The sequence below is a fragment of the Vicia villosa genome, linkage group LG5, assembly GCF_029867415.1.
Source record: "Vicia villosa cultivar HV-30 ecotype Madison, WI linkage group LG5, Vvil1.0, whole genome shotgun sequence".
Taxonomy (NCBI): Eukaryota; Viridiplantae; Streptophyta; class Magnoliopsida; order Fabales; family Fabaceae; genus Vicia; species Vicia villosa.
In genome coordinates, this window is record NC_081184.1 from 142,851,235 (window position 1) to 142,876,359 (window position 25,125).

Sequence of the window (25,125 nt, forward strand, 5' to 3'; positions counted from 1 at the left end):
TAAGTCCCGACGATGGTCCATATGGTAATCATCTCACTGTGACACCCCATTTGGCAATGCAACACCGTTGAACCAATTTGGATTTTATCAAGGTAGTTCTAGTGCTGCTGGGTGCTACGTACCGGAAGTCGTATCCCAACCCACTCCCCCACCACCATTTATCACTTTTGAGGGCTTAGGTAATCAAATTTACGATAGTCGGTTTCTGGGAAATTATGGTGGCGTTGACGAATTCATAGACAGCGACCAGCAGAACAACCCACTTCCAGGCCCAGCTACACAGACACAACAAGAAGCACGAAGGGGTAGGGGTGGTGCTAGGCTTCGCGGCGGCGTCAACGACCGCGCTAGACGTCCGGTAACAAGACCTTCGTGCGGAACAAATGGTTATCTCGGCGATGGGCACCATTAGGCATTTTGTTATGTTTTCTTTAATCAGTTGTTATCGATGTATCGTTTCCCTAAAATTAATGAAATTTGCTATTTCCGGTTTTTTAATATAGACATGTTGTTCCCTAACAGGGGTTTCTAAATGATAATTATAAAAACTAAAAAAAAAACATTGGTCTTAGGCGCCAAATGGTTTGGCTTAAAGGGAAAAAATAGCCCTAATGAGTCATTCCATTTGGCACAAACATTTAAAAAATTAGGGCTAGCCAATTGATTTGACGCATACACCCATAAAAACACTTATGGGCCATTTCATTTGGCGCATTCACCTTTTCGGGGTCCCAAACCTAGACATTTTGGTAAATAATCTGAAAAAATAATTTTTTTTAAACATGGTTATTTAAATTTTTTTTCGATATTCGAAGTTTGACATTGTAACTTCAAAACATTTGCAATTTTTTTATTAACATTACCGTTTTTAAGAGTAACTTTTATATTATATAATTATATGTTATATTTTTTTTACTCAATCTGTTATATTTAATAAACATAGTATTTAAATATAGTTACGTATATAATAATAATAACCATATTAAGTATTACTTATTTTACATGTCAATATATTAAATATAAAATAATATTTATCTGATTATATATTCAATGTAGTCAAATGATTTGTAAATTATTTACAGTCAAATAATTGAATATGTAGTCAAATCATTTCAAAGGAATAATTGACTATATATTCATCAATTTATGGCAAGATGATTTCGATAATTTCTATCTATCTATAAAACATTGAACATATATAGTGAAATAAAAATTATTCAAAGGAACAAAATACAATACATTTAAAATTTTATAAATCATAAATATGTAGTCAAATGATTTTCATTTGTGCATAAATCTAGTACCTATCACTTATCTATCTAATTAATATTTTTTAAATAGCAAAGCAATATCTTTCTAATCAATATTTATCTTAGGTTTAATTTCTTTAACATTTGTATACTGTTAAATCGTCAATATCTCTAAATTATGACTAATATTACTCCCTCCGTTTTTTATTATATGTCGTTTTAGACTTTTCACACAGATTAAAAAAAATAATAATTGTTGTATGAAAATGAGAAATTATGAAGGTTTTTACAAAATTATCCTTCATTAATGACAGGTGGAACATAAATTTATATAATTGAAAAGAGAGAGAATAATAAATATTTAAGGATATAATAGAAAAAATAGCATTAATTATTCATTGGAATTGTAAAGCGGCTTATATTTAAATACAATTTTTTCCCCAAAACGACTTATAATAAAAAACGGAGGGAGTAAAATTTAAATTATCCTCGACAATGATAATCGGAATATAAAATACTGTAAAATAATTAATATCTTTAGATTAACATTATTAATCTATTTATATAGTTTAATAAAATAAATTAAATTAATATACTGACAACTATTTTAAAGTAAACTTATTTGAAGTGAAATGATATGTTCAATTTTTTCAATAGCTATGAAATGATGTGTAAATGACAATTTTTATATCTTTTAAGCAAATTTTAGTTGTCAGCATAACCATATAAATTTTTTAGCAGATTTTATGTTTTTATATTTTATGGTAGCATTGAACCAAAAATTTTGAAACTAAATTTTGTTTCCACAATTTTTAAAGAAAGTCTCTCTTTTAATGTATACAAAGAATTTAAAGAAACCAAAACTTATATCAAAATTTAAATAATTATAAGAAATAACAAAAACTATTAAATTTAAATAAAATCATTTTAGGCAACTGAGTATTATTTGACAAAAATATGGTAGAAAAAATATAAAAGAAAATTCAATTACTTAATACTCCCTCCGTTCCTTTTTAAGTGTCGTTTTAGCAAAAAGCTCTTCCACCAAGATAGTGGATTATTAGAGTTACTTTTTCTATTATACCCTTATTTATTTTTCTCTTTCTAAATAAATTCAATCATATACTCTCTCTTTTCAATAACTAATTGAAAATTTTGAGGTGGAATTATTGAAAAAATAAGGGTATAAATGACAAATTATAACATTAAATTATAAAACGACACTTAAATAGGAACAAAAAAATTCTTCTAAAACGACACTTAAAAAGGAACGGAGGGAGTACTTGTTATAAACATTTATAACACTATAAAAAATAAGGTCTATAGCGACATGAATTTCATGACACAACATGAAAAATCACGTCACAGAAAAATATTAGCGACATAATGGCATACGTCGCTGGGAGTGCGTGAGAACTTTATTGTGTAGTGTTTATCACGTCACAACTTTCTGACATGGAAAACACGCCGCTAGTGTTGCACAATAATAGTTGTGGCGTGATTATCATGACACAATATTCTGATGTGGACATCACGTCGCTAATTTTCAAATTTAATTTTGAAAGTTGCGACGTGTTTTACATTCCACAAATCAGTGACATGTAAAACACGCCACAAACGTTAATTTTTTTTTTATTTTTAAAATCTGATTATTATTATTATAAAAATAGTTTAATTATTAATATTATTTGTTGGAAATTAATAAATATTAATAAAAATATTTATTTAGTTAAATTAATAATAATAAACAAAATACAAAAATATATTAAACTACTAAAATATATTAAATTTATAGTATAATAATCAAAATACTAAAATATAATAAGTAAAATTTTATTATCCCAAACAATTTCAAATTAAAATAAAATAAAATTTATCCTAAATAATCATCTGGATCGGGATAATTATCAAGGTTGAAAACATCATCATTCTCCCGCTCAGTTCCAGCCACTCCCACATTTCCTCCAGACGATTGACTACCACTTATTTGTTGAGACTGCATAAATAACCGCATTTGCTGTTGCATCTCTGCTTGCATCTTCGTATGCAAGATGCACAAGTAGATGTTCTATGGAGTCAAAAAATCCAGGTGGAAATATTTGTTCCAACTTACAGAGAATGACTGTAATATTTTGGTCCAACTTAATGATATCATCAACTCTTAAAGTTGAGGCACAAATATCTCTAAAAAATTGACTAATTTCAGTCAGTGGATTAAGCACGTGTTTTGGTAGAGAACCAAACGCAATTGGCAGCAATTGTTCCATAAATATGTGGCAATCATGACTTTTCATGCCATGCAACTTTCCTGTGTTAGCGTCGGCACACCTTGCTAAGTTTGAAGAATACCCGTCGGGCATTCTCAATTCTTTTAACCATCTACAAACTGCTTTAGCTTCTTGTGAAATCAAAGTGTAACTAGCCTTGGGTTTTAATAATTTTCCATTCGGTTGAGGCTTTAACTCCAACTCTTTTCGATTACACCATTTTTTCATGTCATGTCTCGCCTTCTCATTATCCTTTGTTTTGTCTTTAACATCCATCACTGTGTTAAATATATTATCAAAAAAATTCTTCTCAATGTGCATAACATCCAGATTATGGCATAACAAATTATCTTTCCAATACAGGAGGTCCCAAAATATACTTCTTTTTGTCCAATTGTGTTCGACCCCGTATCATGGAATTCTACATGCTTTACCCGTATCTGTGAATTTTGGTAGGTGACAAACTTGGTCCCATACTGCACCCGGTGACAATCGAGGCGGAGGAAGATCTTTTACCACTTCGTCTTTTTTGAAATTTGTCTTATTTCTTATATAGGTATGATTTATTGGTAGGAATGTGCGATGACAGTCAAACCACGAGCTCTTCCCCCCTTTCTCTAACGTAAACGCCGTAGAACTTCCCGTGTAATGCGGACAACCCATATTTCGATGTGTACCCCAACCAGACAACATACCATATGCTGGAAAGTCGTTAATCGTCCACATCAAGGTTGCTCGCAAAGTAAAGTTTTGTTTGGGATATATCATAGGTGCATACTCCAATCCACAACCTTTTCAAATCATCAATTAGAGGTTGTAAGTACACATCAATTGGGATATATCATAGGTGCATACTCCAATCCACATCAAGGTTGCTCGCAAAGTAAAGTTTTGTTTGGGATATATCATAGGTGCATACTCCAATCCACAACCTTTTCAAATCATCAATTAGAGGTTGTAAGTACACATCGACGGTTCTGGAATGATACATGTCAGAAACATGTACAGTTTTGTCATGCACATCTCAGGAGGGAGGTTGTAAGGGGTTACAATAACTGGCCAACAAGAATACGCGGTTCCCGACCCTTGGACATATGGAGTAAAACCATCAGAGCATAATCCAAGCCCGACATTTCTAGGTTCAGCGGCAAAATCAGGATGTATTCGATCAAAGTGCTTCCAAGCCTCGCCATCAGATGGATGTCGCATAGTTCTCGGACTTGTTTTGTTTGTATGATGCCATGTTATGTGACGTGCACTATGCATTGAAGCAAACATTCTTTTTAACATTGGTATAATCGAAAGATAAAACATGGACTTTACTGCGACACATGTTTGCTTACGGTTAACAGCTTTACTTTGAATTTGATATCTTGGACTCTCACAAAACTTACATTCCTCCAACAATCCATCATTAGTACCAAACTCATTGTCATAAAACAACATGCAATCATTAATGCAACAATCAATTTTTCTTACATTTAAACCCAACTTCGACACCAACTTCTTTGCATCTTTAAATGTTGTAGGTAAGTTGTCTTTCATAGGAGTTGAGTCCAACATAATTTTTGTGAAGAATTCCAAACATTGATCTAGAACATTCCAATTTGCCTTGGCAGCCAATAATCTCACACACATTGATAATTTTGAATCTGACGACCCCTCAAACAACAGTATATTCATCTCATTCAACAAATGATAAAATCTTCGCGCTTCCTCATTCGGCAACTCTTCCCCATCAAAATCTTTAGGTTGATCATAGGTCACGTTCACACCAAAAGAATCCTCAACCATGTCACCGATCATATTAAAGTTTTCATCATATTCCATAGTCGGTCTACTGCTTGAAGCATGAGTATTGCTAGTCTCTGGCACGTTCATCGGCAATTTTTCACCATTAGACGTCCATACCCAATAATTTTTAATAAAACCCCTTCTATGCAAATGACGTGTTACTTCCTCTGGATCACTAATTATACGTCTACATTCACATTTAAGACAAGGACACCTAACCCCCCTTCGCTTCGACAACATTCCTGAACAAATGCCCACTTGATAAACCCATCAACTCCTTCTATGAAATTTGGTATACGTGCACATCTTTCTGGTTCCAATCTATCGTACATCCAACTACGATAGTACAGATAATATTCCATACTGCATATTTGTACAATCATTACACTAATTAATCTATAATATTTATGTAAACTATATAACTTTTTTTGTTTAACATATTCTCACATAATATATAACATATTCTCACATATAATAGCTATACAAAATCTATAACATATAACAAGCATATTCTCACATAATATATAAACTTTATTCTTTTAAAAAAAATAGAATGTATAAATCATGTTTTTAATAACTTACATATAAATATAAATAAAAATAGAATGTATAAATCATGTTTTTAATATAAAAGTATAAACATTATGTTTTTAGAAGAAAAAAAAAATAATATAAATTGTCTTTATACCCTAATATAATATAACTTTTTATATATATATATATATATATATATATATATATATATATATATATATATATATATATATATATATATATATATATATATATATATATATATATATATATATATATATATATATATATATATATATATATATATATATATATATATATATATATATATATATATATATATATAATATTATATTTTTTTTACCATTTTTTAACATACTATATACATATTAAATTTTCTTTTTACCTTTTTAACATATACACATATATGATAAATTTTCTTTTTACCATTCTAAAAAATATTCTATTTTCCAATACATATTAATATAATATTATATTTGTTTTTACCATTTTTTAACATAATAACATACTATATACATATTAAATTTTCTTTTTACCTTTTTAACTTACACATATATAATAAATTTTCTTATTACCATTTTAAAAAATATTCTATTTTCTAATACATATTAAACCTCTATTTTTCATTAAATAATAAATATATACCTTTTAAAAAAATTGTATAGTATAAATGTTGTCGATATAATTTACATATATAAATTATGTTTAATTATATATAATAACTTACATATATAAATCATGTTTAATAATATTATAAAACTTACATATATATAAATTATGTTTAATAATATTATATCTATTTACAAAAAAATATAACATATCTAAATATTATAAATTTAAAAATATATTTCGTTTTACTAAATTATATTATTTTTTTAAAAATAATATTATAGATTTAAAAATAAAAAACATAATCTGTTTTATTAAAAATATATATATTTACCATAAACTAAACAAATATATCTCTATTAAACATAATCTGTTTTAATAAAAAACATAATAAAAAATATAATATGTTTTATTAAAAAACATAAACAAATATATATCTATTATTTACCATAAATTACTACATAAACCTAATAACATTCAATAATTTAATTAATATATCACAAATATTTCAGAAAAAACATAAAATTTGTCTATTATCACAAATATTACATACTACATTAACCTAATAATATTCAATATTCTAATTAATATATCACAAATATTACTGAAAAATATAATATTTATCTGTTAACACAAATATAATAGAAAAAACAATCTAATTTAAATCTACCAATAATCTAATTAATATATCAGATTTAAAATTATAGAAATACCTCAATCTTCTAATCTCCTCCAATCTTCTAGTTCAATTTTTATATCTCCTCAATCTTCAAAATATACTTCAAAATCTTGAATAAAAAAATTAACATAAATTATTATCATAATCAATACAAATAATAAATAAACTAAATATAAAATACAATTATAAAAAATATACCTTCAAAAGTGGTGTGGTGAATCTGAATTGGAATGAGAAGAGGAAGAGAGTGAGACGAGGAAGAGAGAAATTGTATGGAGAAATGGTGTGGTGAATGCTGAGAGAATAGAGGAAGAAAATGAGAAAAGTGAGGAAGGGATGAAGAGAAAATGAGACGTTAAAGTGAGAAGGGAAGAGCGTTTTTGAAACGAATATATGGAGAGATTAGCGACGTGTATAGCACGTCGGTATTTTCTGATGTGTAATACACGTCGCAAGCATCCAACGGTCAAATGATGTTCCGGCATTAACTTCACGTCGCTATTTACACACATTAAATGCACGTCGCTAATGACCTAACGGTCATTAACATTAATTTTCTCATCTGTCCTCACCTGCCAAAGCCTGCACATGTGCATTCAAAGTCAGAGTTGAAAAGTTCCGACGTGATAAACACTTCACAATTAAAAATTTGAAAATTTTTATTTTCCCACCATATGACTTTACAGATTTCAATGGTTGAAAATTTAATTTATTTGTTGCGACGTGGAAAGCATTTCACAAGTTTTTTTTTTAAATTATTTTTTCTGACTCCCCATGTGATTACGTGATTCTTATTATTAATCATTAAAATAGTATATTGACGTGGTTTTCACGTCGCAACAGTCCTTTTTTTCCCACGTGAATAACACGTCCCAAATTCAGGCCGCTAGGGAGCTGTTTTCTTGTAGTGTACTAGTGGATGTTCATCCCTCTTCTTATTGTTCATCTTCCTATTTCACTTTAATGTACATGATTTTCTACCTCCCTTAGGTTCTATAAATAAGACCCATATTACAATGTAAAGTTCACCCTTGAGAATAATATAATACAATGTTGCTTGTTCTCTTCTCTTCCTATCTTTTGATCTCTATATATTTTCATTTAGTTTATAATACGTTATCAGCACGACGCTCTCAGGTATGATTTGGAGGAGATCATTGTTTTTTTTATATTTATGATATTCAGTAAATATAATCATATTAGGACATTTAAAATTTTGTAATTTTATTGTTCTATGATTTTATTGTAATTTTATGGTTAAGATTATGTAATTTTATTGTAATAGAATTGATGTATGTTTAAGAATATTATATAAAGAAAATCTTAGGTAGCAACTCAAGTTTAAGTAAGATGGGTTGATGTTGTTGAGGTTGTGGATAACACATGTGGCTTTACAATGATTCCCATTTTAATGGATAGTGCACAAATAAATTTAATTGTGTCAAAGGATTAAAATGTGGATTTGGCTTAAAGCATGAAAGAATTATTTTTGTTTATTCGGTGGAATTGAATTAGAGAAAGAAGAAATAACTTTTTGCTTCCCAGAAGGATGGTTATAATTTTAACGCATCCCATAAGAATGGTTATAATTTTTAGATCATTGTTTGTAACAAAAACAAAGCATCCCTGAAGGATAGCGAAATAACATTGTATAGTTCATGAAGAACTCATAATGCTTTATTTTTATTTTTATTTTATATATGTAAGATGTATTTTGTCAGTAAATTGATATTTTTTTTATATAAAAAAAACAGATAATTTCAAGACTAATGTGACAATCTTGTTTACTATTGTGTTATTTCTAAATATTAGAATTTACAAAAGTATTATTTTAAATACTAATATTTAATATTGTCTTTATGATAATTATCTCATTATAATATTTTTATTTCTTTTATTTTTATGATAGAACTACTAAGTATGTCAAATCTTACAAAATTGGATTTTGGGGCTCTTGATATTTTGGGAAAGAACTATTTGACATGGGCCCTAGACGCCCAAATTCATTTAAGCGCAGAAGGTCACAGTGACACTATTAAAGAAGAAAATAAATCATCTGATCAACAAAAGGCAAAAACCATGATATTCCTTCGTCGTCACCATCACGAGGATCTTAAAAATGAGTATCTTACCGTAACTGACCCACATGTCTTGTGGAAAAATTTGAATGATACATATGATCATCAAAAAACGGTTATCCTACTAAAAACTCGATATGAATGGATGTATTTACGTTTGCAGGATTTTAAAAGTGTAAGTGATTATAATTCTGCAATATTTAGAATAACTTCTAAGTTATTATTATGTGAAGAAAAAGTAACTGATGAAGATATGCTAGGAAACACATTTTCCACTTTTCATGCATCCAATGTGCTCCTACAGCAGCAGTATCGAGAAAATGGGTTTATTAAATATTCTGACCTAATATCTTGTCTTCTTATGGCTGAGCAAAATAATGAACTATTGATGAAAAATCACGAGGCCCGTCCCGCTGGTACAACTCCATTCCCAGAAGTGAATGTGGCAAGGCACGACCACTATAGGAAAAATCGCGGCCGCGGTCGTGCATACGCACGTGGTCGTAATTATGCTCATGGTCTTGGTTTTGATCGTGGTCGCAATGGGAATCATAAAAACACATATTTCCACCCGAAGTGGAAAAATGTTGAAAAGAGTGAAAAAGAGGCTCAGAGTAGCAAAACAAATGAAAATATTTGCTATCGTTATGGAGGAAAAGGTCATTGGAGTCGCACTTGTCGTACTCCAAAACAGCTTGTTGATCTTTAACAAAAATCACTGAAAAATAAAAAGGAAAGGATCGAGACTCACTTTGCTAATGAAGATGATGATCCAGATTACGGTAATATGGATGTTACCCATTTAGATATTGGTGACTTCTTTGCTGATCCAGAGGAAAAATTGATCACCTTATTGGAGATGGAAGTGTCAAGAAATAAAATTTATGGAAATTTTCTTTTTAAGTTTTATGGATGTTTTGAATTTTATTTTCTAATAATAATAAAGTGTGTTTTCCACTTGTTTGTTTACATAATTTACTATTTAAATAATTTGTGTTTTTAATGCGCGCTTATAACTTATTGTGAAAAAAATTTATTATTGTTCTTAGAATGAATATGGACACTAGCTCCAGTAATGAAGATATGTGCCTTGCTGACAGTGCAACAACCCACACAATTCTCAAGCATAAAAGATATTTCTCTAATTTAGTGAATCGAAAAACTGATGTCAGTACTATTTCTGGCACCTCAAAAATAATTGAAGGCTCTGGAAGAGCCCATATGTTGTTACGTGGTGGAACAATATTGCACATTGATAATGCATTATATTCCCCCAAGTCCCATAGAAATTTATTAAGTTTCAAAGATATCCACCTAAATGGATACCACATTGAAACGGGAGATGATGGAAGGATTGAACATCTGTGTATTACAAAGCACAATTCAGACACAAAATGTGTAATGGAAAAGCTATCGACTTTATCCTCTGGCCTGTACTACACTTATATTAGTACAACTGAAACACATGCAACTGTAAACCAGAAGTTTACAAATAATGATAAATTTTTAATTTGGCATGACCGGTTGGGCCATCCCGGTTATATAATGATGCGAAAAATAATTGAAAATTCATGAGGTCATCAATTAATGAGTAGGGAAATTATTCAATCGAATAAGTTCTCATGCAGCTCTTGCTAACAGGGGAAGTTGATAATTCGGTCATCACCAACAAAAAATGGAAATGAATCTATCAGTTTTTTAGAGCGTATACATGGTGATATTTGTGGGCCAATACACCCATCATGTGGACCATTTAGATATTCTATGGTTTTAATTGATGCATCAACTAGATGGTCACATGTTTATTTGTTGTCAACTCGTAACCAGGCGTTTGCGAGATTGCTAGCTCAACTGATTCGAATAAGAGCTCATTTCCCTGATTATCCTGTCAAGAAAATTCGTCTTGATAATGCTGCAGAATTTTCATCTCAAGCATTTAATGAGTATTGTATGTCTATTGGGATTGACATTGAACACCCAGTAGCACATGTTCATACACAAAATGGACTTGCATAATCATTTATTAAACGAATAAAATTAATTGCAAGACCACTGATTATGAGATGCAAGCTCCAAGTTTCTGCTTGGGGACATGCAATTTTGCATGCTGCAACATTAATTCGCATCAGGCCAACGAGTTACCACACCTCTCCCCCTTTACAATTAGTTTTTGGTAAAGAACCTAATATTTCCCATCTAAGAATTTTTGGATGTGCGGTGTATGTTCCAATTTCTCTACCACATCGCAATAAGATGGGTCTTTAAAGGAGAATGGGAATATATGTTGGATATGAATCTCTGTCTATTATAAAGTACCTTGAACCAACAACAGGAGATTTATTCACTGCTCGTTTTGCTGATTGTCATTTTGATGAATCAAATTTTCCAGCATTAGGGGGAGAGAATAAGAAGCTGGAAAAAGATATCAGTTGGAATGAATTATCATTATCTCATCTTGATCCTCGAACAAAACAATGTGAACTAGAAGTTCAAAAGATAATTCACCTGCAAAACTTAGAAAATCAATTGCCAAATGCGTTCACTGATCCAAAAGGTGTGACTAAGTCATATATACCAGCTGCAAATGCTCCAATAAAAATTGATATCCCTGTTGGACAATCTAATGAGTCTCAACCACGCCCAAAGCGTGGTAGACCAATCGGTTCCAAAGATAAAAATCCTCGAACAAGAAAGGGAGCTAAGAATAAAGGTGACCCAAATGAGCATATAGAAAATCTAAAAGAATACTCAGACATAATAGACATTTCATCTCTAGAAGAGATTGATCAGGTACCTGAAACTCATGAAAATAAAGAGATCTCGATAAATTATGTCCAAAATGGAATACAATGGAATTGAAACGAAGTCGACATTGATGATGTTTTGGCATACAATATAGCGCTAAATGAGATAAATGGCAAAGAGGATGAGGAACCAACGTCTATCAAAATTTGTAGACAAAGTGAGGACTGGCCAAAATGAAAGGATATTGTACTCTTTTTCCTTCACTAGATTTTTTTCCCACTGGGTTTTTTCTAGTAAGGTTTTAACGAGGCATCCTCAATGGACATCCAAGGGAGAGTGTTATAAACATTTATATTAGTGGATGTCCATCCCTCTTCTTTTTGTTCGTCTTCCTATTCCACTTTCATGTACATGATTTTCTACCTCCCTTGGGTCCTATAAATAAGACCCATATTACAATGTAAAGTTCACCCTTGAGAAGAATATAATACAATGTTGTTTGTTCTCTTCTCTTTCTATCTTTTGATCTCTGTATAGTTTCATTTAGTTTATAATAATACTCAATCAAAAGATAGGTAACATATAATTTGATGATTTAATTGGTTATTTTTGTGTTTTTTTTGTGTGCGTGTATAAGATTTATGTTCCCACAATATTATTTTTCTATTTTCTTAAATAAATTTTTAACTTAATTTTTGAAAAAAGGTAAAAGTTTTAACAAGTTCAAATGAAAATAATGACCCTTTTTACAATTGGCCTAAAAAAACTAAAATATAAATGTTTTAAGGTTACATGATTTGAGCCATTTGATTCAAATCATTCAGACATTTTATTTTATTTAGATCACGATTTAAGAGCTTGAAATTTTTTTTTAAAAAAATTACGCTCATGATTCAAATAATATAGATACATGATTAAAATCATGTTTATGGAATCAAATTATTTAGGAAAATAAACCTCATTATTTGAATCAAGATAATGATGATCCAAAACATGTTTTTTGAAATGAAATCTAGAGAATTCATTGTTAATTTGATTCGAAGTATGATGAAATTGTTCGGTTAGTATCATTCTTATTTTGATGTTTTGTTCAATTTACGTGACTTCTAATTTGATTAGCTATTATTTCAATTTATGTAATTCGCTTATTTGATTAAAACAATACTTTCAGTCATCCTCACATTCATTAAATAAGATTTGAATCTATGATAGTATGTTTTTTAAGCTTTATAAAGTTGCTCAAAGTCAACATCTTGTGTGTGTCTTGAATCACAAGTTAGTTTCTACGAAGATATTGATGTGTTCGTTAATTGTTCAACAAACATATGAGAAAACTAAAAGCAATAAATTTTGAGTGAGCTAAATCTCTATCAAATGTTGAATAAATCATCCAAGTTGCATCAAAGCATAAGTTCAAGCAACGAACTGGCCAATCATTTCCGAATAAGAAGATACAAATAAAGATAATGAGAATAAGTGTCACTTCATTAGATATCTTGTTAAGTAAGGTTTGAGAATTTTCTCAAGACGTGCAATAATAGGGGTCAATCCCAAGTATCGATCTCGATGATTGCGTAGAAAATATAAGCTCTAGAATTATTCAATTGAATAAAATATCATGGGGGTTAGTGGTTTGTTGAGAATTAGAATGAAACTGTAACAAATTAAAATAAGCATAAAATGGAAGATATGAGAAAGTATTATAAGGTTAGGTGTGTGAATTGCTTTGTGAAAACCTTTCATCCATGTTTTATGACATAATATTCGAATGAACCAATATCAAATCTTAAGATTTGTTTTCCTTAATTCTTTAACTGAAACCTTTGATATTCATCCTTAATCCTAATTCCTTAGCTATTAATGGTGATATCAAGCAATTTGAATTGTTTACCAAGAATTTAACGGTTACTACGGTTAAATCCTCATTCCTAAGCAATTTCACCGTTGTATTATTGTGCAAACAACGTTAAGGTGGTTTGTCCGACCTAAACCTTAACCATAAATCAAGAACTATTGGTCCAATAGAAAAAGCATTAATATCATTGCACAATAAATTAGATACATAAAAACATCAATAACATAAAAACAATGGAAATTTGGTTCATAACATTCACAATTCAGGGAGACCCCCTAACAATTGGGTGTTTAGCTACCCATAATATTCAAAAGCATTACAAAATAAAGTGTAGACATTATAAAGATTATTGATTCTATTGATCTTCAATTGCGGTTGCCCTTGAAGATCGTTGTTCTTCGAAACCCTTGCTAACTCTCCGCTCTTGTGTAATTTTCCAGTATGATCAAAGATGCCAAATGTTTTCAAAAACTAGGTCTAAGTAGCCTCAGGTCACCAAACAACAATACAGAAAGTCCAAAGTACCCTTAATGAACCAAGGCAATTAAGAATTTGAAAACACATTTTTATTCTCGAGCCTGCCAACACGAGCTGTGTCAGGCAACACGGGCACCTGTGTTGGCCCACTGACCCTGTCCTTTTCACTTCATTGTTCCAGGCTTACTGACATGGGTCGTGTCAAATGACACGGGCACCCATGTCAGCCCTCTATTTTTCCTTTTTCTTGTGCGCTTAGCTCCATCCTGACACGGGCCGTGTTAGGTGACATAGGCACCATTGCCACGCTTTTGTTAATGAGAAATCTCACCTCTAGCTTCGGCACAATGACCTTCGGCTTAACATCATTTTTTTTGGACTTGTTCGCTTGTACCTTAAACACTAACACTACCAAACCAAGCATCAAAACCCCCTAATTGACATGAAATTCAAAGCAATGCAAAACAACCAAACACGAAAACTGAAACAAAAAACGAAAAAACGAAAAAAGATAAAACATTGTGTTACCAAAACGATAGATTTTAGCCGAATGGTTGATGAAAACCAAGTACAAATGGTGATCGATCAGGAGGACGCATATATCATACCACTTTCCCCCAGGGATATCCATTTACATCCATAGTCATAATGAGAGTATACACCTATGAACGGTAAGAGTTTATATCCAAGTAAGCTATCCACCAACTTGTCCATGTTTAGAATTGGATATGAATCTTTTAGGGCATGCGTGACTAAGGTCAGTATAATCAACACACATTCTCAACTTCTCAGGGGATTTCTTGATAAATACGACTTTGGAGAGCCAACTAATTTATCTTACCTCGGAGATAAATTTAACATCGAGCAAGCCCTAGATTGTCTTCATGGTTGCTTCAGCTTTCTCGGGGGATAACCACCTTCTTTGTTGGGAACTGATGGTAAGCTACTCCCATATCTATTCCTAATATCTTGGTGGGTAAGATTGCATTAAGAAAAACATTGGCGTTGTGACATTCAACGAGGCTCTTGTTCTCTGCGGACAACAAGTCATTGCCTATAGAAATCAACCAAGGGTGGGTTATCATCCTGTTGGATAATTTTGAACTCGTCATACAGGACTAGACTTAAGGTCCTACTGACATACTACCTTAATCATCCTAAAAGATTTTATTTTCTCGCACGTAAAGATCGACCACACCAACTGCTTCATAGGCATTCTTCCCTCCCCTCTAAACAACGATGAGGGTCATGAGGGGGTTATTGAATACCATATTGTGTATAAGGGGAGCTTCATTTAAATTAGTTATAATAACGACCGACTCACCTGGCTTGTGATATTTCATCTTCAAATAGACCGTGTAGGTGTTGAAAGAGTATTGTGGTGTACTTTTCGTTTATATCGTATCCACAGGGATTATTGCGATATCACCGCCGTTCTATAGCCTATTTTGTCTTGAGTTAATGTTACTTTAGTTTTAGGTTTGCAAAAGATCATTCAATTCTTTTAGTAGCAAAGAGTAAATTAATGAAAGTTCTAAGTTAAAGAAAATGTATCAAGATTCGATTTCATCGACCTAAATTTGTATGTTTCCTTATAAATAGATGCTTATGAACTTGCTAACGATCAATATAATTACGTATCGACACCTATATCGTCCGTGTCCGCAACGATATAGTTAGATTTACCGTATTGTTTAACCGACGATTTCTCCACCGTTTAAACAATACAAATAACGTTTTAAGAACCGATACTTAGTAAACATCAAACTCTAAATCCATGTCTGCAACTTATAGTTTGAAAGATGATTAGTTAGGTCTAGATACAAACATTGATGTCTCAAACATTTATACCAAAGGAAAAGCTTTAATAAACAAACTAAACCATCTATATTGATCATCACTTGTTCATACACATATATTCACAAGAAAAACATACAAAAGGCTAGGAAGATTACATCTTATCTTGATACAAAAGTGGTTTAGCTATCCATGAGAATGGTAGCTTGCACAAGAAGGTAAGGATGAAGATCAACAAGCATCAAATGGCGATTAATCGACGATCAAGGCTTCCAATCTTCAACTCTATATTTGCTACAGTGTATATTGCTCTTGTTTCTCTCTAAAATATCTCCAACTCCCACAAAAGTGATCTGGCCCATAAACAAATAAACAAAGTTTCGCAGACCGCGCTTAGCGCGGTGCAGCCCGCTAAGCGCGCTATCAATAATTGCTTAAACCGCCCAACCGCGCTAAGCGGGCTCCAGACCTCGCTTAGCGCGGAACTCTCTGCCAGAACTTCCTTCTTTTCTTCAAAAGCGCGCTTAGCGGGCTCAACCTCGCTTAGCGCGCTACCTCTTTTCAGCAATCCTTGGCTTTGGTCTAGGAACATCTTCAAAGTGCTTTTTCCATGGTCCCAGCTTCCAATTATCTATAAAAACTACAAAATCCAACATAGATTGCAAAGATAAGAACTATTCAACACTAATATAAATATAAGAATAAATATATACCAAATGACAATGAAATACTACTATTAACCACAAAAAGACTTGAGAGTTACCAAAAATTACCTAAGATATTTACACAAATTGGTAACTAACAACTCTCCCCAACTAAACCTTTGTTTGTCCTCAAACGAAAACAAACACAAAAACAATCAACAAGCAAAACCAAGAGAGCACAAGCTAAGACAAGAACAAATGGGTGGTTCAAATTCCATAAGCACACAAGCAACATCTCACCCTTGCTCAAATAATAATACCATGCTTGAGATACTAATACTAAATACACAATTGATGTAAACAGCTCCTAAAACAAAATAAGTTCAAAATTGAATCACAACCTACACACTTCTCTAGTAAGAGACAAAATTGAGGACCTAACACTCACACAACAATGTCGCCAACATCCAGAATTAATTATGCAATCATCTACACAACATTTATATAAAAAGCGTAAAAGCAAGAATCACAAAGACTTAAGGGTTGAAACTTGGGTTGGTTAACAAGGAAGTGTCATTTCTCAAGGCCATTGAAACAAAAGGGGTCAATTCCTAAGAGAGCATTCAAATCATGATTATATCCACACATCCTTATCAACCGATCACACAATTTTATTGCTCAAGAGTTCATCTTTTTATTTTAAAAGAACTAGCTATATACAAAGCTCTTCTCTTTTTCTTTTTCTTTTCATTCATTTTTTTTTTTTTTTTTTTTTTCTTTTTCTCTCTTGAGCAATTATTTATTTTCTTCTACACACCAATACAACCAAGATCAAAATTTATTCTCCCCAACTTGAATATTACCACCACATAATCACGAATGCTCCCTATTCTAAGGCGAAAAGGAATCAATCCTAACCACATTTCATGGTACTTTTCAAGGTTCAAAGAAAGTCATCAAGATTCAAATCAAAAATCGGCAATTATAAAGCATGACATGATACCGATTGAATCTTGGCAAAATGGCTCAAAGTGGTTAGCAAATACTCACACACTCACCGGGTAGGTTATATTTGGAAGAGAAGTTATACTCGTAATGCGAAACAAAATGCTTTGATCACTTTCATGCTTTACACAATTAAAATAAAAAACGCAAGATTAAACATAATAAACACGAGTTAAACGCACATTGTTGGTAACCACAAAATAATATATATATATATATGTACAATGGAAAGGCTCCTCACACTAGTTTTAGAACTAAAATGATTCATTATTGAACTATATTTGTTAAAGAAAATATGACATCTCATTTGTACAATTACAAGCATCTCATTCATGGTATATTAAAGGAACGGTAGAAATGTACCTTGCACGTACTAATTTCACACTATATCATCACCGCCCCAATTGGTTGTAAAAGCTTGCTTCATCAAAGGAAGCACTTTCACAAGAACAACAACAAAAATTTAAAAACACAATTGCATATGTATATAGAAATAAAAGTAATTAAACTAAAAACTTAATAAATTAAAAACAAACACCAACAGGTGTCAAAATATCCAAAAAGGCATAGCAATGCCTAAGGTTCAAAATACCTCATCCTATAAAAGGACGGAACAAAAACTACAAAGCTTAAGTCAAAAATAAAAAAAAACTAGCACTAAACATACTAACTAAACATACTAAGTATCAACTAAAAAGAACTACTCATCCTCATCATCATCTTCCACATTCTCATTCTCGCCACCATCTCCCTCCTCCTCAGGAAATGGACTGACCTCAGGCCAATTAGCATAATCCACCAAATCTTGGCGAGAACTCCACGGATGAGCCACATGGGGCTCCATCATCTGCAACCTCAGCTGAGACATAGCGTCATGCATAAACATGAATGCTCTCTGATGTGCCATATGAAATGCCAAGTTCTCCTCTCTATCAGGATCACTACGGCGGCGAGCAGGGCGAGCAGCAGCAACAGGAACAGCAGTTAACCTGGATAAACAATAACGCTCAATAAAAGTATCATCAATAAAAGTGTCAATGGACATAAGCCCCTCAGAAGGAATCTGCACTCTAGCTTTCCTGCACAGATTCATGATCAAACCCGGGAATATCAACTTGCAGGGAGCACGATCACCATGGCGAGTTCCACTCAAAGCAACCCTCTTCAGCTCATTCGCAATAATGCGAGTAATATCAATCGGCTCATGCTCAATCATACGAGCAACCAAAGCAGCAGACTCAGCAGGTAAAGAAGAAGTGTGACTCCTAGGCCTCAAATTATGAAGGACCACAGACATGAGAATCTGAGCATTAGTAGACAACGACTTCCTAGAGAATTTCTGGGGCTGTTGTGAAGGATTAAGATCATAAGACTGCCCAGCCGAACACAAGACCTCCCTCAAATGCTCCCAATCGAAATTACCCCTTGCTAGTTGCACATGATACCCACACAGCTCACCATCCTCAAAAGGTAATTGAGTTCCAAGAAACTCACGGATAGCCTGACGAGAAAAATCGATCTCCTTACCACGCACCCAAGTTTTGAACTCAAAGGGAACACCTTCAACCGGAAATTCTTCATTTGGAACGGCATTAGCATAGAACTCTCTTACAATCTCCAAATGAAACTTAGGTGCAGGCTCACAAAGTCTAAGCCAACCATACTCCTCAATGGTGTGATGACACCACCCATAGGTTCCCTCAGGATTGATCCTCACAATTCTCTCTGGCCACCATGTCCTAACCTCTAACTTCTTGTACCTCTCCTCTTGGACATGACTCTTGAACCGGTTTTGATTAAACGGAATAGCCCTAGGTGCTTGAGAAGAACTGCCACCTTCGGTTCCGGTCTTTCGCTTCTTAGAGCCTAAGAATTTCGGTCCCATCTGAAATAATTACAGAAATGGCAACACAAAACCAACATGTTAACATAAAAATAACAAAAATAAACAGCTACAATCAGAATCAAAGCAATAGAACACTCCCCCTGCATCAAACAAAAACAGGCAGAAGAGGGAATTTTTCTGAAATCCCCAGACCGCGCTAAGCGCGCCTACCGCGCTAAGCGGGCTCTGCGATTTGCAGAAAAATTCCCTGCGAACCAGGGTTGCAACCAAACATTTCCAGCACCCAAATTCTATTCTAAACATGTACAAGGCACTGGAAATCAGATTATATCACTAAGTTTTCAAAACACAAACCCTAACCACAAAATTTCTATTCCTAATCTACAATTAAACCCTAAGATATAAAACAAGCATAAAGAAATAGAAAAGGAAATGGAGAAGAAGCTGCTTACCTTGGTGATGATGAAGATGAAGAAAGAGCAAAGACTAAAATGGAGAAGCAAAGAGAAAGCAAGCTTAGAAGAGCAAAAATGGGGAAAATGAGGCACAAAGACCTCAAAACCCTATTTTCCCTTCAGAAAACGCGCTGGGCCGGGTCAAAGTCAAAGGGCCCAAAATCAAAAATTTTTTTTTTTTCTGAAAACCAACCCGCGCTAAGCGGGGTATGAAGCGCGCTAAGCGCGCAAGTCTCTGGAACGAAGGGTTCCAAAATTTCAAAAGCGCGCTAAGCGGGCTAGGAGCGCGCTAAGCGCCCTTGACAGAACACAGAAAATTTTTTCTTTCTACCAGCATGTGAAACTTTACCGGTAGACTGATTTTGGCTCGACCAGAACGCAAAAAACATAAACGGTAAAAAACACATAAAACAAGCTGAATATATACAAATTGGGGTGCCTCCCAATAAGCGCTTTGTTTAACGTCGGTCAGCTCGACGGTCAAAGGCAATCAAGGATCACCAAACGATAAAACACAAGTTTCACGATTAAAATCACATCCTCGATAAACCTTCAACCTCTGACCATTAACTACCCATTCTTGCTTTGATTTTTGGTCCTCTATCACAATAGCCCCATGGCTTCTAACCTCTTTGACCAAAAACGGTCCGGACCATTTAGACTTCAACTTTCCCGGAAAAAGTCTTAACCGGGAATTGAAAAGTAAAACTAATTGCCCTACCTTAAAGTCCTTCATTCTAACCTTACTATCATGATAGAATTTGGTCTTTTCCTTGTAAATCGAATTAGACTTATAGGCATGCAATCTCATCTCTTCCAACTCATTAAGTTGGATTTTTCTTCTCTCTCCACACAACTTGTGGTCAAAATTCAAAAGCTTCAAGGCCCAATATGCCTTATGTTCTAATTCTACGGGAAGGTGGCAACTTTTACCATACACCATTTGGAATGGTGTAAGACCGATCGGTGCTTTAAAAGCGGTCCGATACGCCCACAAGGTTTCATCTAACTTCATTGACCAATCCTTCCTAGAACTAGACACAGTTTTCTCAAGAATTCTCTTAATCTCTCGATTGGTCCTCTCAACTTGCCCATTAGTTTGTGGATGATATGGAGTAGCTACCTTGTGCTTTACTCCATATTGCTCCAACACTTTTTCAAGCGGAGCATTACAGAAATGAGATCCACCATCACTAATTAATACTCTTGGCGAGCCAAACCGCGAAAATATATTTTTCTTCAAAAACTTTATCACGGTCTTACCATCCGCTTTGGGTGAAGCAATCGCTTCCACCCACTTAGACACGTAATCCACAGCTACCAAGATGTATTCATTTGACATTGAGGAAGGGAAGGGTCCAACAAAATCAATGCCCCAACAATCAAATACTTCTACTTCTACAATACTTTGGAGGGGCATTTCCTCTCTTTTCCCTATTCCACCAGTTCGTTGACAACTGTCGCATGAGGCAACATGGTGGTAAGCATCTTTGAACAAAGTAGGCCACCAAAATCCCGATTGAAGGACTTTTGTGGCCGTACGCAAACCATTAAAATGACCACCATAAGGCGAATTGTGGCAATGCCACAAAATGCTTTTTGTCTCCTCATCCGCGACACATCTTCTCAAAAGATTGTCACTACTCAACTTAAACAAGTGAGGATCATCCCAAACATAAAAATTAGCATCGTTTAAAAACTTTTTTCTTTGATTCCAAGTTAGATCCTCCGGTATCCAGCCAGATGCTTTGTGATTAGCCATATCTGCGAACCAGGGTCTAACTTCTTGTACCATGTACAGTTTTTCATCGGGGAATTCTTCCCTCACTTCTTTTTCTTTGTTTGTCACCTCGGTATTCACTAACCGAGACAAATGATCCGCAATCAAATTTTCTGTACCTTTCTTATCTTTCACTTCAAGATCAAACTCTTGAAGCAAAAGAATCCACCGAATAAGCCTCTGTTTTGAATCAGGCTTGGTGAGAAGATATTTGATTGCGGCATGATCAGTATAACACACCACTTTAGAACCAATGAGGTAAGAGCGAAACTTTTCCAATGCAAATACAATTGCGAGCAATTCTTTTTCGGTAGTGGCATAGTTAACCTGTGCCTCATTTAAAACTTTGCTCGCATAATGAATAGCATGGAATTGTTTGTTCTTCCTTTGGCCTAAGACTGCACCAACCGCATAGTCACTCGCATCGCACATGAGTTCAAACTCAAGCGACCAATTAGGAGCAACAATTATGGGTGTGGTAGTCAAATTTGCTTTAAGTTCTAGGAAAGCTTTTAGACATGATTCATCAAAATTAAATTCCATACCTTTGTTGAGCAAATTACTCAAAGGCTTTGCAACCTTGGAAAAATCCTTGATGAATCTTCTATAGAACCCAGCATGTCCCAAGAAGCTCCTTATGCCTTTCACATTCACCGGAGGGGGAAGCTTTTCAATAACTTCAATTTTTGCCGGATCGACCTCAAGCCCCTTTGAAGAAACCTTGTGGCCAAGAACAATCCCATCCGTCACCATGAAAGTGCATTTCTCCCAGTTGAGAACCAAATTTGTTTCAATGCATCTCTCCATCACCACATCAAGGTTCTTCAAGCACAAGTCAAATGATGACCCGTACACAGAAAAATCATCCATGAACACCTCAATGCTTTTTTCGATCAAATCTGAGAAGATAGCTTGCATGCACCTTTGAAATGTTGCAGGAGCATTACATAGTCCAAATGGCATTCTTCGGTATGCAAAAACGCCAAAAGGACATGTAAAAGCAGTTTTCTCGTGGTCCGCCGGATTCACTGATATTTGATTGTATCCCGAATAACCATCCAAGAAACAATAGAAATTTCTTCCGGCTAACCTCTCTAACATTTGATCCATAAAAGGTAATGGAAAGTGATCTTTTCTTGTTGCTTGGTTCAACCTCCTATAATCAATACACATTCGCCACCCGGTCACCGCTCTCGAAGGAATCAACTCGTTTTTCTCATTTCTCACAACTGTCAATCCACCCTTCTTAGGAACCACGTGCACCGGGCTCACCCATTCGCTATCGGAGATGGGATAAATCATCCCCGCCTCTAATAACTTCACAACCTCTTTTCTAACAACTTCTTTCATGGTTGGATTCAATCGCCTTTGAGGTTGTGCCACGGGCCGAAAATCATCTTCTAACATAATCTTATGCATACAATAGGCCGGACTAATACCCTTCAAGTCGGATAAAACCCATCCTATTGCTTCTTGATTCTTTGTCAACACTTCCTTCAATCGATGCTCTTCCTTGTTAGACAAACCACTATTAATGATAACCGGCTTAGTAGAATTGTCACCGAGAAACACGTATTTCAAGTGAGATGGTAACACATTCAACTCCACATTTTGCTCTTCAACTTTAGGTTCATCCTTCAACTCTTCAATTTGAGTTTCAAATGGATTCATCTCCTCACAAGCCTCTAAATTTCTCAAGCAATCTTCAATTTCCTTCTCTTGATCTTTGGTGAGAACTTCGAGAGCTTCCATTAAAGTCTTCTCAAGAGGATTCGACAAGTGCATTTGATTCTCCACTTTCATAATAGCCCTTTCGGTAGCATCGATTCTAAAACAATCATCCTCATCATTAGGATGCTTGATGGCTTCAAAGAGATCAAGACATAATTCTTCATCTTGGTACCTTAATTTCATTAAGCCATCATCAATATCGATCATCATTCGGGCCGTCTTCATAAAAGGCCTTCCTAAGATCAATGGAATCTCAGGATCTTCTTCCATGTCTATGACAATAAAATCAACAGGATACCAAAATTTGTCAACCTTGACAAGCAAGTCTTCCGCAACTCCATGAGGATGAGCTGTGGATTTATCTGCTAATGATAACGTCATTCTTGTCGGCTTCAAATCATTGATTCCTAATCTTCTCACCATAGACAATGGGATCAAATTAATGCTAGAACCGGTATCTACCAAACCTTTGCCTATGTGAACATTTCCAATAGACACCGGTAAGGTTACCCGCCCAGGATCATTTGATTTTATCGGAGTAGTGCGTTGAATTAACGCATTACAACAAGAGCTCACCGTTACTACCTCCGGATCCAAGAATCTTCTCTTCTTAGTGATGATGTCTTTGATGAATTTTGCATACATCGGCATTTGCTCTAATGCTTCGGAAAAAGGGACATTGATTTGCAACTTGCTAAAAATGTCCAAGAACCGAGCATAGTGCTTTGCATCTTCTTTCTTTGACGGACCGGGAGGGTAAGGTAATTTCTTCACTTGTATAGAATCATCCACCTTCTTCTTTCCCTTTTCACTCACACTCAATTTTTTTCTCTCTTTTTCTACAACTTTCTCAAGAGTTTCTTTTTCCACTAATTCTTTCTCTTTCTCATTTTCAACTAAATCACCCTCAACATTTTTTTCTACTTCAACCACCCTATCTTTTTCTTTCTCAACAATTTCCTCCTCAACTATTTCTCCTACACCCATATCAATTTTTCTACCGCTACGAGTTAGAATTGACTTACAATGCTCACGAGGATTTTCTTGTGTAGTAGCCGGAAAAGGACCTTTGTTTTGATCGGCAAGTTGCTTTGACAATTGCCCGACTTGAGTTTCAAGGTTCTTAATTGCGGCATCCGTACTCTTTTGGCTTGCAATTTGCAATTGCATGAATTGGCTAAGAGTGTCCTCGATAGAAAGCTTTGTTTGTTGAGGTTGTTGATTGTAACCGCCTTGATAAGGATTTTGACGATTCGATGGGCCCGCTTCCGGCCTCCATCCTTGTTGATAACCTTGATTACCTCTTTGTTGGTAACCTTGGTTATTGTTGTAAGGTTGTTGTTGTCTTCCACCATATCCTTGATTAGGATTAGACACATAATTCACCTCTTCACCCGGTGGAGGACAAAAACCTGTTTGATGGTCACCCCTACACAATTCACAACACATCACATGTTGATTTTTAGAAGGGCTCCCATTTATCTCTTTGATTTGTTGAGGGAGTTTTGACATTTGTTGAGTGAGCAATTCTACTTGTTGTGTCAATAACTTGTTTTGA

The 25,125-nt window shown here is 34.0% G+C and overlaps 2 protein-coding genes across 2 annotated transcripts; both read left to right on the forward strand.

Annotated features, from left to right (window-relative positions):
- Positions 1-9,074: 9,074 nt before the first annotated feature.
- On the forward strand, positions 9,075-9,941 carry LOC131605638 (uncharacterized). Its single transcript, XM_058877973.1, has one exon. It carries the CDS (start codon positions 9,075-9,077, stop codon positions 9,939-9,941), a length of 867 nt encoding a protein of 288 aa, XP_058733956.1.
- A 1,562-nt stretch (positions 9,942-11,503) lies between these two features.
- On the forward strand, positions 11,504-12,091 carry LOC131605639 (uncharacterized). The gene has a single exon (XM_058877974.1). It carries the CDS (start codon positions 11,504-11,506, stop codon positions 12,089-12,091), a length of 588 nt encoding a protein of 195 aa, XP_058733957.1.
- Positions 12,092-25,125: the final 13,034 nt, after the last annotated feature.